Consider the following 18,524-nt stretch of genomic DNA (forward strand, 5'->3'; position numbering starts at 1 on the left):
TTAAATGGTTTTACTTAATTGAGTCTTTTACTGAGCTTTCTTTCATTTTAACTCGCCGCTACTGTCACTTTTGTTAGATGACGCTGGTCTTACTCTCCAGCTAGCTTTCTCCGTAATAGTTTACAAATGAATTTATGTTTTAACATCACTGTCTGCCTTGGCCATCTGCTTGGCAAGGGACTCAGTTAGTCAACAGGTATTTCGTTAAGTGCTTTCTCTATACCCGACGCACTAGGCGATACAGATACAAGGACATCCTGTTTCACAGAGTTGCTAAATCACTTTTTATACTCGTGTCCTCCTTGTTATGGCATTTAGTTTACATCAGTTAAACTTTCATGTGATGTTGTTATATTTGTTTATTGTTACTTTATTCTTGTTATTTCTTTCATCTCTGTCTTCTCATCATCAATAACTTATTGCAATAGATCAGGCTGGAGTTGTCCTTTTAATAAGGGGTGGTCTGAGTACATAAACAGCTGATCCTACCTCAAAGCGTTGTTGTGAGGATCCAATGAGATAATATTTGTAAAGCAAATAGCACAGTCCTTGGCTATATATCCTCTCTCCTCCCCAACCACCACTTCAGGAATGACTTCAGCATTAGTAATAAAACATTTCTTGACCTTTAAAAGATAATCAGTTTGGGGGTTTTTTGGTGACATTATTAGGTAACTCCTAATTTTCCAGTGCCTTCTAATCACAGATCCATTTGAATATAATAATAACAATAATAAATAATACATTATCTTTGTTGATCCCCAAAGCAACCCTACATGGTCTGTTTATAATATCCCAATTTTATAGATGATAAGACTGACTCTTAAGTGAGTCTTGCCTGCGGTTGCCTGTCACTGCTAAGTTCCACAGACTGGATCTGAATCTATGTCTCCTCTAGCTCCATATCTAGTATTACTTTTCTATGTCAGCACTGGCTGCCAATTTGGTTAAGTGTCCTAGGCAGAATCCACTTTTTCTTCCTCCTTGAGCATTTAGCATCTAACTTTCACCACTTTTTTAGCACCTCTTGTTCTCCAGGATTTCCCATAAATATAAAAAATGTCCATCATCATATAAATCTGTAAAATTTCAGTACATATAAGATGTTTTTTGTTTCACTTTGTTATTCGTTTTCAAGGCTGAATATCATTCTTGAAGGCATTGGTAGAGTTAGCAGTAGAAGGGAAGACAGTACAGTAGTAAATGCAATCAAGTTCTTTTTCTTCAAATGGAGAAAAGAGATACTAGTAATGTGTTTCTTCACTTATTACAGATTGGAAGACCACAGGCAAAACAAATGAATCAGCATCAAAACTGGGCTTTACTGTGGTTAAATCATTCAAGGAAAGAAATCCCAGTGATAGTCAACAGGACTCCATATTGAAAGAAGCCTGGAATTATGATATTGACAGACTTTCCCAGGATAATGAATGTGAGGAACTTTTCAGCTGTGATTCAGACGTTCAGCATCATAGAACACAGTTTGAAGAGGGAACTTATGGATACAGTGGGAAAACATTCCTTCAGGAAAAACATCTTAATGAACATCAGAGAATTCATACTATAGAGAAACTTCATAAATGTAATGAGTGTGGTAAAGCTTTTAGCTATAGCTCATCCCTTACTTTCCACCAGAGAATTCATACTGGGGAGAAACCTCATGAATGTAATGAATGTGGAGAGGCCTTTAGATGGAGCTCACAACTTACTTACCACCAGAGAATTCATACTGGAGAAAAACCTTATCATTGTAATGAATGTGGGAAGACCTTTATCCAGAGAACACAGCTCACTTCCCATCAGAGAATTCATACTGGAGGAAAGCCATATGAATGTAATGAATGTGGGAAAGCTTTTAGATACAGTTCATCCCTTACTTATCACCAGAGAATTCATACTGGAGAAAAACCTTTTGAATGTAATGAATGTGGTCAAGCCTTCAGGTCAAATACACAACTTAATTCTCATCAGAGAATTCACACTGGAGAAAAACCTTATCAGTGTAATGAATGTGGGAAGACCTTCATCCAGAGCACGCAGCTTACTTTCCATCAGAGAATTCATACTGGTGAAAAACCTTATGAATGTAATGAATGTGGCAAGGCCTTTATTCAGAGCACACATCTTACTTACCACCAGAGAATACATACTGGAGAAAAACCTTATGAATGTAATGAATGTGGGAAAGCTTTTAGCTCTAGTTCATCCCTTACTTACCATCAAAGAATTCATACTGGAGAAAAGCCTTTTGAATGTCATGAATGTGGCCAAGCCTTCAGGTCAAATTCACACCTTACTTCCCATCAGAGAATTCATACTGGAGAGAAACCTTATGAATGTCATGAATGTGGACAGGCCTTCAGGTCAAATACACAACTTATTTCCCATCAAAGAATTCATACTGGAGAGAGACCTTATGAGTGTAATGAATGTGGGAAAGCCTTTAACCAGAGCACACAGCTTACTTTCCACCAGCGAATTCACACTGGAGAGAAACCTTATGAATGTAATGAATGTGGGAAGGCTTTTATTCAGAGCACACAGCTTACTTACCACCAGAGAATTCATACTGGAGAAAAACCTTATCTATGTAATGAATGTGGGAAAGTTTTCAGGCACAACTCATCCCTAATTTACCACAAGAGGAGTCATACTGGAGAAAAATCTTATTAGTGTAATGACCATGGTCAAACCTTTAGAGGCAACACACTTTAAATGTCAGCAGAAATTTCATACTGGAGAGAAGTCTCTAGTCTTTTGAAAGGTTTTTAGCTGAGACACAAAACATAACATTGAAGAATCAATATTGTAGCAAAAGCCAATTATAATGGTGAAAAGGTCTTAGACAGAATCATATTACTCATAATATTGTATAGTTGAATATCAACCAATTCCTATTGGAGATAACTCCTTTATAGGAGTGGCCTTCAGCCATATAATGGCTCTGCCTATTGATAGAATTCATACTGGAGAGAAACCATATTAATGTAGTAAATGTGAGATACCTGTTAGCTGGAAGATACTCTTTCAAGAATTTAAGAATTTCATGTTAACAGGGTAACTTTACAAATGTAGGAACTGGAGCAAAGGATTAATTTGAATTGTGAACCTTACTGAACACCACAGAATTCACATTGGACAGAACCCCTACAGACATTTCACTGACTTTAAAAATATCTCAGAATCTCAGTCAGAAAGGACTCAGAAACCATTTAATCCTCCCTATACTGAATAAAGCATATCTCAAGACAACACACCCCACAAATAGTCATTCAGCTTTTACTTGAAGATCTCCAGTAAGGTAGAATCCCGCTACCTTCTAAGGCAGCTCATTTGACAGTGGGAGAGCTCTATTTATTAGGAAGCTATCGTGTTCCCCTGAATTTTCTTTTTCATTAACATCATCATTTCCGTCAACTGGTTGCATATGGCATGAACTTGGTCTCTTTCACCATCTTCGTTGCCATCTGGACGCATTTTATCCATTTCCTCCCTAAAATTTAATGCTCAAAATTGAACGCAACATTCCAAGTGTGAGTTGACCAGGGCAGAGTATAAGATTATCACTTCTCTGTTCCTAAAAACTGTCCCTTGAAGTAGCCGAAGATCTTAATCCAATGTGGTGCCTGTTGACTGAGCCATGACTCCTTTTTATCTTTCCTTTTCTAAATCACTTGGAGGAGCTATTATTTATTTATTTATCTTTTTGTTATTGTTTTGTTTTTTTAGACAAAGCAGACATTTCCTAAGAAACATTCTCATTGACAAAATTCAGTCCCCCAAACAGTTAAGGAAATTCAATTGATAGAAATCTTGACTGATAGTACATGCCGATTCCCTCTTTTTATTAACTTTTCCTCTCATTTATTAACATAAGGGAGTTGTGCTTTAACTTTCATAATTTAGTACCAACATTTTGTGTACATGACCAGAATTATATTACCTTTTAATATTATCTTCAAATTGCAGTCAGTGTGTATTTTATTTTTTATGCTATACTTTCCTCTCCATCATTTCCCATGTCTTCCCATGTTCCTCTGAATTTATATTCATCATGTTACATTATATTTGGATAACAATTTCTTCAGCCATTTCATACTCTAATCCAGCAATTTTTCCTGGAATCAGGAGGGTGTGAGTTCAAATCTGCCCTCATACACTAGCTGCAAGAACCTGGACAAATCATAACCCCCACTGCCTCCAAAAAAAAAAAAGAAAAATTGCTGGATTAGAGTATGAAAAGGTGTTTCCCAGAATAGTACCTATTCCCAGCTCCACCAGCAGTAAATTAGCCTGCTTGTCTACTCTTCTATTGATTTTTTGACTATTTACCTTCTGCCAACTTGATATATGTGAGATGATAGCTCAGAGTTGCACAGGCTGTCCACCATATCTGGAATTAATGCTTTCCTCCTTTGATCTTAGAAATTCTTACCTTCCTTCAATGATCAGCTCAGGTCCTACCTCCTCAGAGAAGCTCTCCCTCCAGTTGTGTTTATTTATCTTTGTACATGTCTCTTGGTAGAATGGAAACCCTGTGAGGGTAGAGACTTTTAGTATTTCCAACACCTGGCACAGTGCCTTGCACCTATGGGTGCTTAATAAAGAATTTCTTTTAATTTTTAAAAATCTTTTTCTTCCATGGGAACTTTATGTTGTATAGTAAAGTTCTATATTGTCTAAATACTAATTTTATTGGTATAGATCAGATTTACAGACTAATTTGAGTAGTAATATTTTTATCATATGTGCAACCCACTTTTGAACATTTAATTGTTTTAATGCTAAATCTATAAATTAAGATAAGCCTGTCTTGGTAAGTTTAAATCACAGACATTTTCTGCATTTTGTAGATGTGTTTAATAGAATTCCCTTTTTATGTCATTTCCTCTTTATTGTTAATATTGTATAGAAATGCTAATAATATTTTTGGATTTATTTTATATCTATTTAGTCTCAGTCTCATTCATGTCTGGTTTTCTAAATAAACCATCATGCAAGTAAGCAGTGATGGTTTTGACTCTTTACGAATTTATCTCATCTTATTTCAATGACTAGCATTTTTAGCATATTCAGATAAAATTAAGGAAGGTGGCCATTCTTGCTTTACCATGGTTATGACTCAAAATTTTCCCAGTATTTTTCCATTGCAAAGAATGCTATCTCTTGGTTTTAAATAAATGCTATCAGCTACATTTAAGAAGGGCCCTTTCTACCTATGTTTTTTTAAAAAATATTTTTAATATAAATGTGTAACTATTGTTAAAGACTTTTATGTGTCTATTAATATCAGCATGTTTTTTTCTCTTCATTTGGCAAATTATCTTGTTTTTCTGATGTTGAACCATCGGTGGTATGAGTTCAGTTTTGTCATACTATTTTTAAAAGGGGTATTGCTCTGTTGTTTCCTAACATTTTATTAAATTTTTACCATCAGTCACCATGCAGTAATGAAGTGTCTACTATGCATCATGTCCAGTCAATAGCAATGACATTTCTCTGCTTTTTGGAGAGTACTACTCTATTTGACAAGAATTCCTCAGAAAAACTGGAAAGCAGCTTGGCTGAACAGTACCTTCGACGAGTGTCTTATACCACATGGCGCAATGAACTCCAAATAGATATATAGCCTAAACGTAAAAGATTATATCATTAAAAATTTAAAAACATTTCATAACTATAGATAGGAGAAATCTTGGCCAAATAAGATAAAAGAGATTGTAAAAGATGAACAAGTAGAGGTAGCAAGGCAGAGTAGATAGAGATGGGCTTGTCAGGAAAACTGGACTCAAATTCTACCTCCAACATTTAATGATGTGTGACTCAAGAAAGTTACTTAGCCTCACGTTTGTTGGTTTTATCAATGTTTTTATTTCCTATAAAGGTCATAACTACTAAATCAGAATCTTTGGGAATCTTTGTAGCCTAAGAAAACTATGATAGTAATGAAAAGTTAAAATTCATTTACATAAGATATTAAAAATTTTCCTGAAGAAAAACAAATGCAATTGGAATAGGAATCCAAAATGGGGGAAAATAAATAAAAGCACAATAAAGATATGTATTAAACTGACAAAACTGAGAGTCATTCTTCAGTATGTAAAGAGTCAAAGGTTACATAGTTTTCCAAAGAATTCATGTGTGAACCACATGAAAAAGTCAGAACTTCAAATTAAAACAACTTTAAGATTTTATCTTTTGCCTGTCAAAAAAGTGATAAAAATGGAAATTTTCAGGTATGTGGGAGCTCCGAAGTGTTCCAATTATTCTGGAAAATAAATGGGAATTATATGAGAAAAGTCACTATGGTTCAGTGGCTTGTACATTTTGTCCTAGCAATCCTGCTGCTCAACATGTGCCCTAAGAATGCAAATGAGGAAAGGTAATATACACAAATACATGTTGTGTACATATCACATTCATATATATTGTTTGGTTGTTAAAGCTCTATCCTACTCTTTATGACCCCATAAATTATATCCATGGGATTTTCTGGGCAAAGATTTTGCAGTGTTTTACCATTTCCTTCTCCAGTGTGTCCCCATTTTACAGATGAAGAAGAAAGTGAGGACTTTGCATAGCCTAAGTCAACTGCAAATCATTTCATCATCTCCCTGATGTCATGGTCCTCTTTGAGAATGAAGGAGTAGTCCAGGCTGCCTAAACAGGGACCCAGCTGGTCAGTTCCAGTTGGGGAACACAGCTCGTTTTTTCCCCTCCCCTCCTCTCCTTTCCCCTTCCCTTTTTCCCCCTCACCTCTCCTCTTCCCCTCCCCTCCTCAAAGGAAGGTCAATTTTGATGTCCAAAAGCTTCGTAGTTCACTTGGGGTTTACTGGACAGATTTCTTTCTCAAGGATCAAGCCTTAAATCCAATTCCCTCTGGATCTCATGGATTGGACAATAATAGGTCCCTGGCCAACCACTTCATGGTTATTTTTAGGTCCTCCTGATTCAAAGTGAATGTAAATAGTAACTTTCCCTTTGGGCCAGCAACCCTGAGTTTCTTTCCCTCCCAGTTTGATTTTTTTTAAGGGGCCATCCCTTCACTCCTTTTTTTTCCTTCCTAAGATCTCATGTTTATTTTTAAATTTAATTTTTTGGATGGGGGGTGGCAAAGGCAGTTGAAGTTTAGTGACTTGCCCAAGATCACACAGCTAGTAAGTGTCAAGTGTCTGAGGCCAGATTTGAACTCAGGTCTTCCTGACTCCAGGGCCAGTACTCTATTCACTGCACCACCTTGCTGCCCCTATTTCTTTAAAAATAAAGAACTTATTTACTTTTAGTTTTCAACATTCACTATCATAAGATTTTGAGTCCCAAATCTTGTCCCTATCCCCTTCCCCCACTCCAAATCAGCATGCAATTTTATATAGGCTCTTACATATACACTCATTTTAAACCTATTACAACATTAATCATGTTGTAAAGAAGAATTAGAACCAACGGGAGAAACAACAAGAAGAAACAAAAAAAGAAAAGAAAAAAGAGCAAATAGTATGCTTTGATCTGCATTCAGACTCCATAGTTCTTTTTCTGGATGTAAACAGCATTTTCCATCATGAGTCTTTTGGAGTTATCTTAGATCATTGCATTGCTAAGAAGAAACACGTGTATCAAAATCATCTCACAATGTGACTTGTTACTTTGCACAGTGTTCTCTGGGTTCTGCTCACTTCACTCAGCATCAGTTCATTTTAATCTTTCCAGACTTTTCTGAAATCTGTTTACTCATCATGTCTTATAATACAATTAGATTCATATACCACAACTTTTTTAGCCATTTCCCAACTGATGGGCATCCACTCAATTTCCAATTCTTTTCCAACACAAAAAGAGCTTCTATAAATATTTTTGTACACGTGGGTCCTTTTCCTATTTATATGATCTCTGGGATACAGATTCTGGGTCAAATGGTATGCACATTTTTATAGGCCCTTGAGCATAATTCCACATTACTCTCCAGAATGATTGGATCAGTTCACAACTCCACCAAAAATGCATTAGTGTTTCAATTTTCCCAATCTTCTCCAGCATTTATAATTTTCCTGTTTTGCTATGTTAACTAATCTGATAGGTGTGATATGGTACTTCAGAGTTGTTTGATTTGTACTTCTCTAGTCAATAGTGATTTACAACATTTTTTTCCCATATGACTATAGATAGCTTTAATTTCTTCAATTGTTTCCCAGTTTCTTGCTTCCCTCCTAATCTTGGTTGCGTTGGCTTTGTTTGTGCAAAACCTTTTCAACTTAGTGTAATCAAAATTATCCATTTTGCATTTCATAATGTTCTCTTATCTCTTGTTTGGTCATAAAATTCTCCTGTCTCCGTAAATCTAACAAGGAAGTTATTCCTTGCTCTCCCAGTTTACTTATATTATCTGTGTTTAGATCTAAATTGTGCACCCATTTTGATTTTATTTTGGCATATGGTGCAAGATATTGGTCTATGCCTAGTTTCTGCCATAGTGTTTTCCAATTTTCTCAGCAGTTTTTGACAAATAGTGAGTTCCTATCCCAGAAGCTGGATTCTTTGGATTCATCAAAGAGTAGATTGCTATTCTTGACTCACTTCTTAAAGAGGCTTGTTCATTGAATGGGCATTGCCTCACTCAAGGTGAGAACCTGAAAAGACCTTAGCTTAAAAGGGCCAAGGTCTCCCACTGCATCCTGGGGCATCTCCAGTTGTGATCAATATCTGGCCACAGGACCCAGATGGCTCTGGAGGAAAAAGTGAGGTTGATAATTTTGCACAGCCCTCACTCACTCAAATAAAAGTCGATTGCAAGTCATGTCCTCATCTTCCTGATGTCATAGTCCTCTTCAAGAATGAAGGACAAACTATATCCACGATTTTATAGATGAGGAACTGAAATAAATAGGAGTTAAGTGACTTGCACAGGGTCACATGGCTAGAAAGTATCAGATCCCGGGTTTGAATTCAGATCTTCCTGACTCCAGGTCCAATCCACTGGATCACCTACTTGTTCCAAACATACATACACACATACATAGTTACAATAGCACTTTAGTAGCAGAAAAATGAAACTGGATTAACATTAATTGGGAAATGGCTGTATTAATTGTGTGTACAAATGTGTCATGCCATAAAAAATGAAAAATAGTAAAACTTCAAAGAAACAGGAGACTTGGCTGGATTTGATAAAAACACACTTTTGTTGTTCAGTTGTGTCCAACTCCTCTTTACTCCATAGACAGTAATCCCTTTTGTGCTCCACTAATTTCCCTGTCCAAGTTCAAGTTCATTTTTCCATGACATTATCCATCTGATCCTCTGCCATCACTTTTTCCTTTTGTCTTCAATCTTTCCAAACATCAGAGTCTTTTCCAATGAGTTCTGCCTTCTCATTATGTGGCCAAAGTATTTTCATCTTCAGTATTTGACCTTTCAATTAATAGTCTGTATGAATTCCTTTAAGTATTGACTGATTTGATTTCCTTGCTGTCCAAGGGACTCTTGAAAGTCTTCCCCAGCACCACCATTCTAAAGCATTGATTCTCCAGTGCTCAGCTTTCCTTATAATGTAACTCTTATAGCCATACTTTGATAATGGGAAAATCAAAGCTTTGACTATTCAAATCTTTCTCAGCAAGGTGTCTGTGTTTTAATATGCTGTCCAAATTTACTATAGCTTTCCTTCCAAGGAGCAAGTATCTTTTAATTTCATGGCTGCAATTACCACCTGCAGTAATCTTTGAACCTAAGAATATAAAATCTGACATTGCTTCCATTTCTTTTCCCTCTTTTTTGTCAGGAAATGATGGGGCCAGTTGATAAGAACTTGTTTTGTTTTTTATGTTAAGTTTCAAGCCAGCTTTTACAGTTTTCACTTTCTCCCTCATCAAGAGGCTTCTTAATTCTTCTTCACTTTTTACCATCACAGTGGTATCATCTGCATATCTGAGATTATTGATTTTTCTCCCAGCAACCTTAATTCCAGCTTTTGATTCAGCCAGTCTGGGCATTTCACTTGATGTACTCTGCATATAAATCAAATAAAAAAGGTGTCAGTATACAAAGTTGTTGTATTCCTTTTCCAGTCTTAAACCCATCAGTTGTTCCATGTTTCATTCCAACTTTTGTTTCTTCACCTGCATACAGGTTCCTCAGGTGACAAGTGAAATAATCTGGTATTCTCATCAGTTTGAGGACTTGCCACATTTTGTTGTGATCCACACTGTCGAAGGCTTTAGTGTAGCCAATGAAGAAGAAGCAGACTTTTTTTTTTTTTACCAAAGTAAAACAAGGTTTATTAAAACACTGTCTAAGGTGGGTGTGATTCTAAAAATGTGCCATATTGGTCAGACTCTTAAGGAATCTGAGCACTGTCATGGAGGCAAGATGAATCTTTCATACAGATGACTGTGGGAAAAGAGAAGGGGTCCAGATGGAATGAATGAAAGGGTAGCCTAGGGTGGGAACAAATACAGACAATGAAAGGGCAGTTAAATAACTGGGAAGGGCTGATTGCCCCAGGTGAACACCAGGGCCCTGAGCTATGCTGGAAAATCCAGGGGCTTTTCCTTTTTGGGGTCCAGATCCCAAAGACATGGTCTTCTTTTTGGGGGTCCAGATCCCATCCCCGTCATTCATCTCTCAAACAAATGGGACCCAAATTCTTTTCAGGTAAGGACGAAATTCTTGGTTTCTGAAACCACTTTCTGCTGGCAAAGGACATGGAGCGGTCTCTGCCTTGAGGGAATCCCAAAAAGGAGGTTGACTGAAACCAAGCACAGGTTGCATCCAAGGGATGAGGTGGGATATTGACTGATACCCACTGTTTGCTACCAGCTGTAGGTGAATGGTCTATGGTCTGGAAGACAAATCTGACATGCAATCTGCAGGACCCAGATATAGGGATAAGTAAAATTGGAAAAGCTCCATTAAAATCACTTGAATTTGAGCTGCAGGATTATCTGATCTTGTCACTTTATCAAAAGTTTAAGTCACACTTTTGCAGGTAGAAGTTTTCTTCTTCTGGGTTCAATAATTGCACAAATGAATTTGCCAGAGACTGACATTTTACTCCAATTAAAACTAGAGATTTCTGAGAGTACTTAAGTAATGATTGGGTCAGAAACTGACTGCAATGAAATTCTCTTCCCCAAAGCAATCTGAAGATGTTTCTGATTTAATTTCAGCTGTTTGGGGTTATGGAATGACTACACATTCAGGCCAAACAGCAAGATGCCACACACTTGCATTGTGTATATATCTTTTACTGACCACTTGCTCTGATTACAGTAAGTTGCTATAAAAGGATAAAGCAGGGGCAAGATTTATACAGGATAAAATATCCTTAGAATTCAGATAATTCACAGTTTTCCAGTCATGGAGTTATAAATTTCACCTTTCATAGCCAGACTTAGGAATAGCTAGGTGGGTAACATTCCTTTTCAAAGAAACACAATGGAGAAACCAAGCCAGGAGGATCCCATCTTAGACTAAGGCTAAAACTGTCCTCTCAGCTTTTCCCAGATGCAGACCTCCTACCTGTATCACATTCTCTCTGGGTAGCTTCTGATATTTCTCTCAGATGGTGGATTATTGACACTATTACCAAGTGTGGAGGGCTTGATCCATTTCCTCTTTCCCTACAGCTGCTGCTGGTGGTGGTGAGCAGGATGTGCTGAAACTGGGTGATACTTCCAGGCTTTCTGGGTTGCCCCAGGACCCAAAGCCACTGCCAGTGGGGCCCAGCTAAGCTACTGCCCTCCTTCCTTTCACCAGGAGGGGGAGGAAGAATTAGAAGGTGGAGAGGGAAGGTGAAACTCTCTTCTCCTATGAGAGGAGTTAACAGGAAAACTCAGGGCTGTTTGCAAACCCCTAACTAAGAAATCCTCTTGACTCAAGGGAAGGGAATAACCAGGGTTGTAAGGAGGTGGTTCAAAACTCCTTAATGATCAATCACAAAACCTCCAGAATCTGCTAAGATGTTGTGAGCTGTTCTTACTTTTCACTGTGGCCTTATAGTCTGATCAGAGCCAGGACTACAGGAAGAGGAATCTTAATTTTTCTTTGAACTTTTACAATTTATCTTGGTTCTCCAAATCATAAAGGCCAGGCACTAAGCTTTCCTTTTCAGGATGTTGGAGATCAAGCTTTTTCCAGTTCTAACTAAGGAGTGTAGTCAGAAGGGAGTAAGTAAACTTCAAGAAACCGAAAGGTACTTGTAGTTTTCCCAATTTCCTAGCACTGAGAGAATTGACAGAATTAGAGATATGCTTCCACATAGGGCACCCATCCTTGTCCTTTATGCTGTGGAAGGTGTGCCCAGACCTATGGCCTTCAAATGAGATCAAGTGAAGAGGCCTTGACTCATTTCACTTTACTCTCCCCACGGTGGTGGTGGTGGTGGTGGTGGTGAGCAGGATGTTGAACTTGGATGATGCTTTCAGGTTTTCTGGGTTGCTGCAGGGTCCATGAACATTGCCAGTGGGGCCCAGCTGTAAGATGGACCAAGAGCCTGAGAGTGTCAGGTTGAGTTTGAGACAGTCTTGTAATTATCTGCCCAAAAAGCACCTCCAAGGCTTCCTAAGTGCTTAGAGAGTGACCTCCAACTGCAAGGCAAGAAAGGGATAGGGAGAGAAGGAAGCTTACAAACCTTCCAGTCTTGGCTGGAGAAGAGCAAGGTTAGGCAGTTTCCCAGTGAGGGAACCATATGTCGAGATTTAGGAGTGCTGGGATCCCAAAATAGCACGATGAATGTCCTGCCTCAAATGAATTCAACCAAAGCTTTCCTTCAGTCAAAGACAAGGTTTATTAGAACAACCAGTAGAAGAAGGTGGGCATGATTCTAAAATCCATCCTATTGGCCAGACTCTTAAGGAATCTGAACTGCAGATGGCTTTTCCTAGAACTCTTGCTTTCTACATAGTCCAGTGAATTTCAGTAGCTTGATCTCTAGTTCCTCTGCCTCTTTGAAAACGAGTCTTCTCTTTTAGTAGTTCTTAGTTCACATATTGCATAACCTTGCTAGCATGAGAAATTAGCACAATTGTGTGGAAATTTTAACATTCTTTGACATTGTCCTTCTTTTGGATAGGGACATAAACTGATCTTTTCCCATCCAAGGGCCAATGTCGTTTTTCAAATTTGCTGGCATATTGAGTGTAGCATTTCAAGAGCATTATCTTTTGGGATTTTAAATAACCCAGCTGGAACTCCAGCACCTCCACTAGCCTTATTATTAATAATACTTTCTATGGCTCGCTCAACTTCATTCTCCGGGATATCTGGCTCTAGATCAGTAACCATACCATCTTGATGTTAAGATCTTTCTTAGATAGTTATTTGGTGTTTTCTTGCCACCTCTCCTTAATCTCTTCTGCTTCTGTTACTCCCTAACATTTTCATCTTTTATCATGCCGCACAAAAACTAGAGTAGATCAGTAATAAACAATAGCCAAATTCAGGTTAATTCTATTGGGGTATACTATTTGCAGCTTAAATTTAATTTGCACTTAACCCTTACATGACCATGAAAAGAGAAGATTGTTTAAATATGAAACCCGAGAGCCCTCCCATCCCAGTTCAGAACACCCATTTTGACCTTTATAAGAAATTAGGGACTCCCTGAGTCCCACTCCCTCCCAGTTCAGTTGCACCCTATCCCAGATCAGGGATCCTCTGCTCCTATCCCAGCAGAGATTCCCCTGATTTCCTAAATTACATCTCACTTTTTCTTATGTTTTTCTTATGTTTTTCTCGCTTCTACAGTGACCTTTGGCATAGATAAACCTATCTATAAGCAAAAAGGTGGTGAGAAATACTTGGAAATTTCTTGGGAGGTGCTTCTTTAACATTTATTCAAGTAACATGTTAATGAAGTCTGGTTCAAATAGACTAACATTTTGATTACCCAAAGTACCAAATAATTTGTGTTAGAGACACACTTGACACTAATGAGGTATCAAGGAAAATTTATTGCAGCAGAGTTCAGAGGATTTGAATGCCTTGACCAAAGCGGGTTCAAACCCACCCCCTCCCCTTTTTAGAAGGAAGAGCACTGAGTACAGAAGCAAGATGAGTAAATGCAGTTAATTCAAAACAAATCCTCCCATCAGGGGACAGATTGGTCTGTTCCTCTTTAGGTCACTACCTTCTTTACACACACATTACACACCTTAATATGTTTCCCCCCTATCTCTAACATATGAATTGTGCCAATTTTTGTTCTATCTCTCTCCCCTAGTGGAGAAGTTGATATGTAAGTAACTTATTAAGAAAGCACAAAGAAGAAAAGCTTTCTCCCAGTTATTCCCGGTCACATTCCCCTACTGGTTCAGGATGGTTTTAGGTTTGGTCCCCTTTATCAAGAACTTTGTGGTTTTCTGAAGGCCATTAACTGTCTCTTGATTGGTTGGATCCACCTGTAGTTAGCTTTCTTATTATCTGACTTATTCTCAATGACTTCAACAACTAACGACTCTGTGGAAACTTAACTCTTTGCTGCTCTCTCACATTTGGATTCTGGCTTAATCTTTCAGTGCTTGTTCACACAATTATTTTAAATAATTATCATGGTACTGGGGGTCCTGGAAAGCACCATTTCTAAAAAGTTATCCGAAGAATCTAAGAAATTTATTTTTCTGCCTAAATGAAGGAATTGTTTTGTTTATTGAAAACAATGAAAAAAGTATGAATTTATTAAGAAAAATCAATAATTGTTTTCATTTAAACTCAAAATTAAAAGCATCAGTCTATTGCATTCATGGAAAGATTGAGAAAAGCTGAGGATTCCTCGGGTCCTTGGGCACTGAGCACCTTGATGACCAGACACAGACCAGACCTGTCAGGATGTCCAGCCAAGACAACTTTTCATTCCTCTCTGTTTTCCAGAGCTAAGACCCAGAAAGCAAGCTGTTCCCTGAACTTTGCTTAATAACGATCCTTTGCACTTATCCTTTGGATCAATTCTGCTGTAGCCAAGTCACAGAATTGGTACACACCAGCTCCAGGAGGCTTAGACAAACACTTGCAGGAATCATGTTCCATCATGAAGCCCTGCTATGAATCAAGCCTGCTTCATTGTTGCTGTTACCCTTCATTGCAAAGCTACACCTCATGCTCAGTTCTTTGTCTAGCCACAACTATATGGATTAAAACCTGTGCTGCCCTTTACAGTAACCCCTCTTGCTGCCCAGCCACCTGGTCACTGGCAACAGCCTGGCATACCTTTCCATCCTTGCCAATGTTATTCTGACTGTAACTCAGCTACACATCCTGAACCCATTGCACTGCCTGCAAGACCTTTTGGACATGCACCAAAACCCCCAGTACTGGGCCACTGTGCAAAGTCAAGTTCCCTTCTAGATATGGGCTCAGCCCTTGTTGACCTCCAAGAGTCCATCCACAGCCACAATGTAATGGTAATTTAAATGGGAAGTTCTTTCCCATTCATTAATAGGACCATGTGACTTGGCTGGGTCACATGAAAGCCTGGGTCACATGAATCTGTGCTGGGAGGAACTTGATGAACAGGTGGAACAGGAAGGGATGAGCAGAGCTGAGAGCAAGTTGGTCAGTAGCAATAAAAGCTGGGAAAGGCAGCTGGCTAGCATGAGCGAGAAAGTTTGTTTGTGATTTGTTTAAGGAGCTGGTTTGTGGGAAACCTAACAGAGGGAACATGTGGGAATGGTGTTGCCCTCTTCATTGTTATTGTGTATGGATTTCTTTGTTGCTGCGCTGGATTTGGTTTTCTGGTGTTGGGATTTGACTTTCTGGTGTTTGAATAAATGTTTTGGTCCTGTCTTCATCTGGAGAGTCTGTTGTATTTCACCCTTCAGAATTGCGCCGCATATTCATGGCCTACCATAGGCACTGTGAATATTGCATTGGCACTACACAAGACTCCATTTACAGCCACACCCTCAACCCATCAACCACTGCCTTCTGGGGTCTCACCACTGCACACACAACCTGATGCCTGGCTTCATTCCCAAGATCTTCTCCCCAAAATACACTCGGCAAGGGGCTTTTGCACTTCCCCTTAGGCCCCATGTCTCTACACATGCCAGAACTTCAGGGAAACTCAGTTGGACAGATCTGCCCTGGAAAACCAGGGCTAGATCTCTCCATACCGTGGGTTGCACCCCATACATAACTGCAGCCTTTCCACAACATTGAATACACAGGTGCCTCCTGCCTGCCGCCCCATGGCACACAAGCACAGGCTTTCCCCAAACTCCAATTCCCTTCTTTTGTCTTTTCTTCCAATATATTCTCAATGTCAATTATGTCTCACCAATCACAATAGAACTGAATACAACTGTCATTAATACAATCAAATTGTTTCAATAAATTAGTTTAACAAATATAATTTTCAAGTCTTTTAAAAACATGATATTTTTAACTAAACATGTGCACAGATTTTGACTTCAGTATTTCTTTCTAAGACATTTCTCTTAAAAACAACTTAAAAATGTTCATAATATTAAAGCAATAATCCCTTCACTTTCCTGAAGTAAATTACCTGGAAACCTCTGAACTTCAAGATATCTTTTATTCAACCCATACAGCAAAAATAAATCCTTAAAATGGAAACTTATCAAAGCTTAGATACTATAAATAGTCTTCAAGTATCATAAGTCTCAAAGGTCCATGAAAATGAAATAAATTCTTAATTTCCACAAATTCCTAATTGCCACCCCTGAAGTCAAAAGGTATTTGCAATAAGGAGGAGATGCAGTTTTTCTAAGGAATTTCTAACCAAATACAACCATTTAATTTATCCTTGTCACAACAACAAAGTTTACCAGACCTTTAAAAATTTACTCAATATCTTTTTTCTTTCTTTCGTCTTCTCGTAGAGAATAAGCTCATCCTGTTATACAATATATGATTAGAAATCAAGAAGATAACTACATTCTGGGATAGAAAATATGGATAGTTCACTCAAACCCCTAGAAAAACAACACTGGCCAATTGATGTAAACCTCCAAGTTAACACCCACACCCACAGCTCCCCTCCCCACCATCCTCCAAAAGTGAAAGACCTTAGATGAAACTCACTCTACATCAGAAGCAGGCTTGAAAATTTTTACTGCTATCTTGTATAAGAATTATTTGTATTCCATATACTCAATAGGGATTCCACCACAAGCAAACTCCTGCATAAGGTTAATAAGCACTTAAGACAAGATGATCGTTCCAAGTATCCTTGTAAACTTACAAATGAGATTTTACATGGTCTTTTCTTTGTGCCTTTTCCCATTATTAATTATCATTTATTCTTTTAAAATATCTACATAAATAATTGATTGGTTTTAATGATATGATGATTCCAAATAACTTAATCAAGAACCCATAATTTTTCCTAAGTGATAGCCAAAAAATTTTAGATGAAATTACCTCTTAGATATAGGAAAACCTGAAAGTTTCTCCCTTCTTAAATAGTATCTCAGAATATTATAGCATGTGATCAGCAGAACTGATAAAATAATAGTTTTCTAACCAACTTTCCCCTTCTTTTAATAGTACAATCCCTAATTGAACATCTAGATTTTAAGAGAAATTGCTTTCCTAAGACTATAGCTAATACAATTGTTTCCCAAATATCACAGTACAAGAGAATTTAGAAACATGGAAAGACTAAACAAGAATATTGTGTATTTGAAATTTAAAACAACACCCATTATTCATCAGGTGGCCTCCATTCTGTTGAATGCATTACCAAATTACTTTACACAGAACATCATTGATCTGGTCACAACTGGCATTGTACACTGATCACATCTAAAAACTCATATAAAGTTATCAAGTATGAAGCAATTATACTCAATTAAAGTGATAATTAAAAATATTTAACATTAATATGGCACTTGATGTATACAGGGCTTCTTAAACTTTTTCCACTCAGAACACCTTTTAACCTTTTGGCATCATTCATTGGCATTGCATGGCAGGAGGGTATGCATAGTGAAAAGTGCATGGTTAGTGTTCAAAGACAAGACTACAGTGAATTTATGAAATGTAACAGGGGCAAGCACTGCCAGAAATAGCTGAGATTCATTACAAGTTTGATTTTTAATTAAATTTTGGTCCCTGTATGTTCAGACAACTTATTGTTACCAATTTTTTTTTTAATCCTATATGCAACCACACAGTTTAAGAAATGCGGCGAGTCTGTAGGTAAGCACTGTTAAGCAACTTACAATAATGTGATCCCCACAGCTATCCTGCTAGGTGGATGCTATCCTTATCCCCTTTCACAACGCTAAACTGAAGTAAACAGAAAAAAATTAACTTGCTTGAGATCACACCACTAAAATATTTCTTAATGCCAAAAAGAAAGTGTGTTTTTAAACTAGGTGCTGATTTACCATAACTACCCTGATAGGAAGACACACACTGACCACATTCTGATTTTTTTCAGAAAAAAATTCTGATCAAATCAAATGCGGATTTATAAACAATAATAGATACATTTTAATTTCTAAGGCCCAGTGGTATTAGAATGTCAAAGGAAAAATACTTATTTTAAATGAATTGATGTATTTTTT

The 18,524-nt window shown here is 37.7% G+C and overlaps 1 protein-coding gene across 1 annotated transcript in view; it reads left to right on the forward strand.

The window, feature by feature from the left end:
• The window catches only part of LOC140503288 (uncharacterized), a 256,515-nt gene that overhangs the window by 139,420 nt on the left and 98,571 nt on the right, over positions 1–18,524 (forward strand). Inside the window, 1 exon segment of the mRNA XM_072607135.1 lies at positions 1,568–2,674. Within this exon segment, the coding sequence (XP_072463236.1) occupies positions 1,568–2,674 (1,107 nt within the window).

The sequence above is a fragment of the Notamacropus eugenii genome, chromosome 5 (assembly GCF_028372415.1).
Source record: "Notamacropus eugenii isolate mMacEug1 chromosome 5, mMacEug1.pri_v2, whole genome shotgun sequence".
NCBI classification, from domain to species: domain Eukaryota; kingdom Metazoa; phylum Chordata; class Mammalia; order Diprotodontia; family Macropodidae; genus Notamacropus; species Notamacropus eugenii.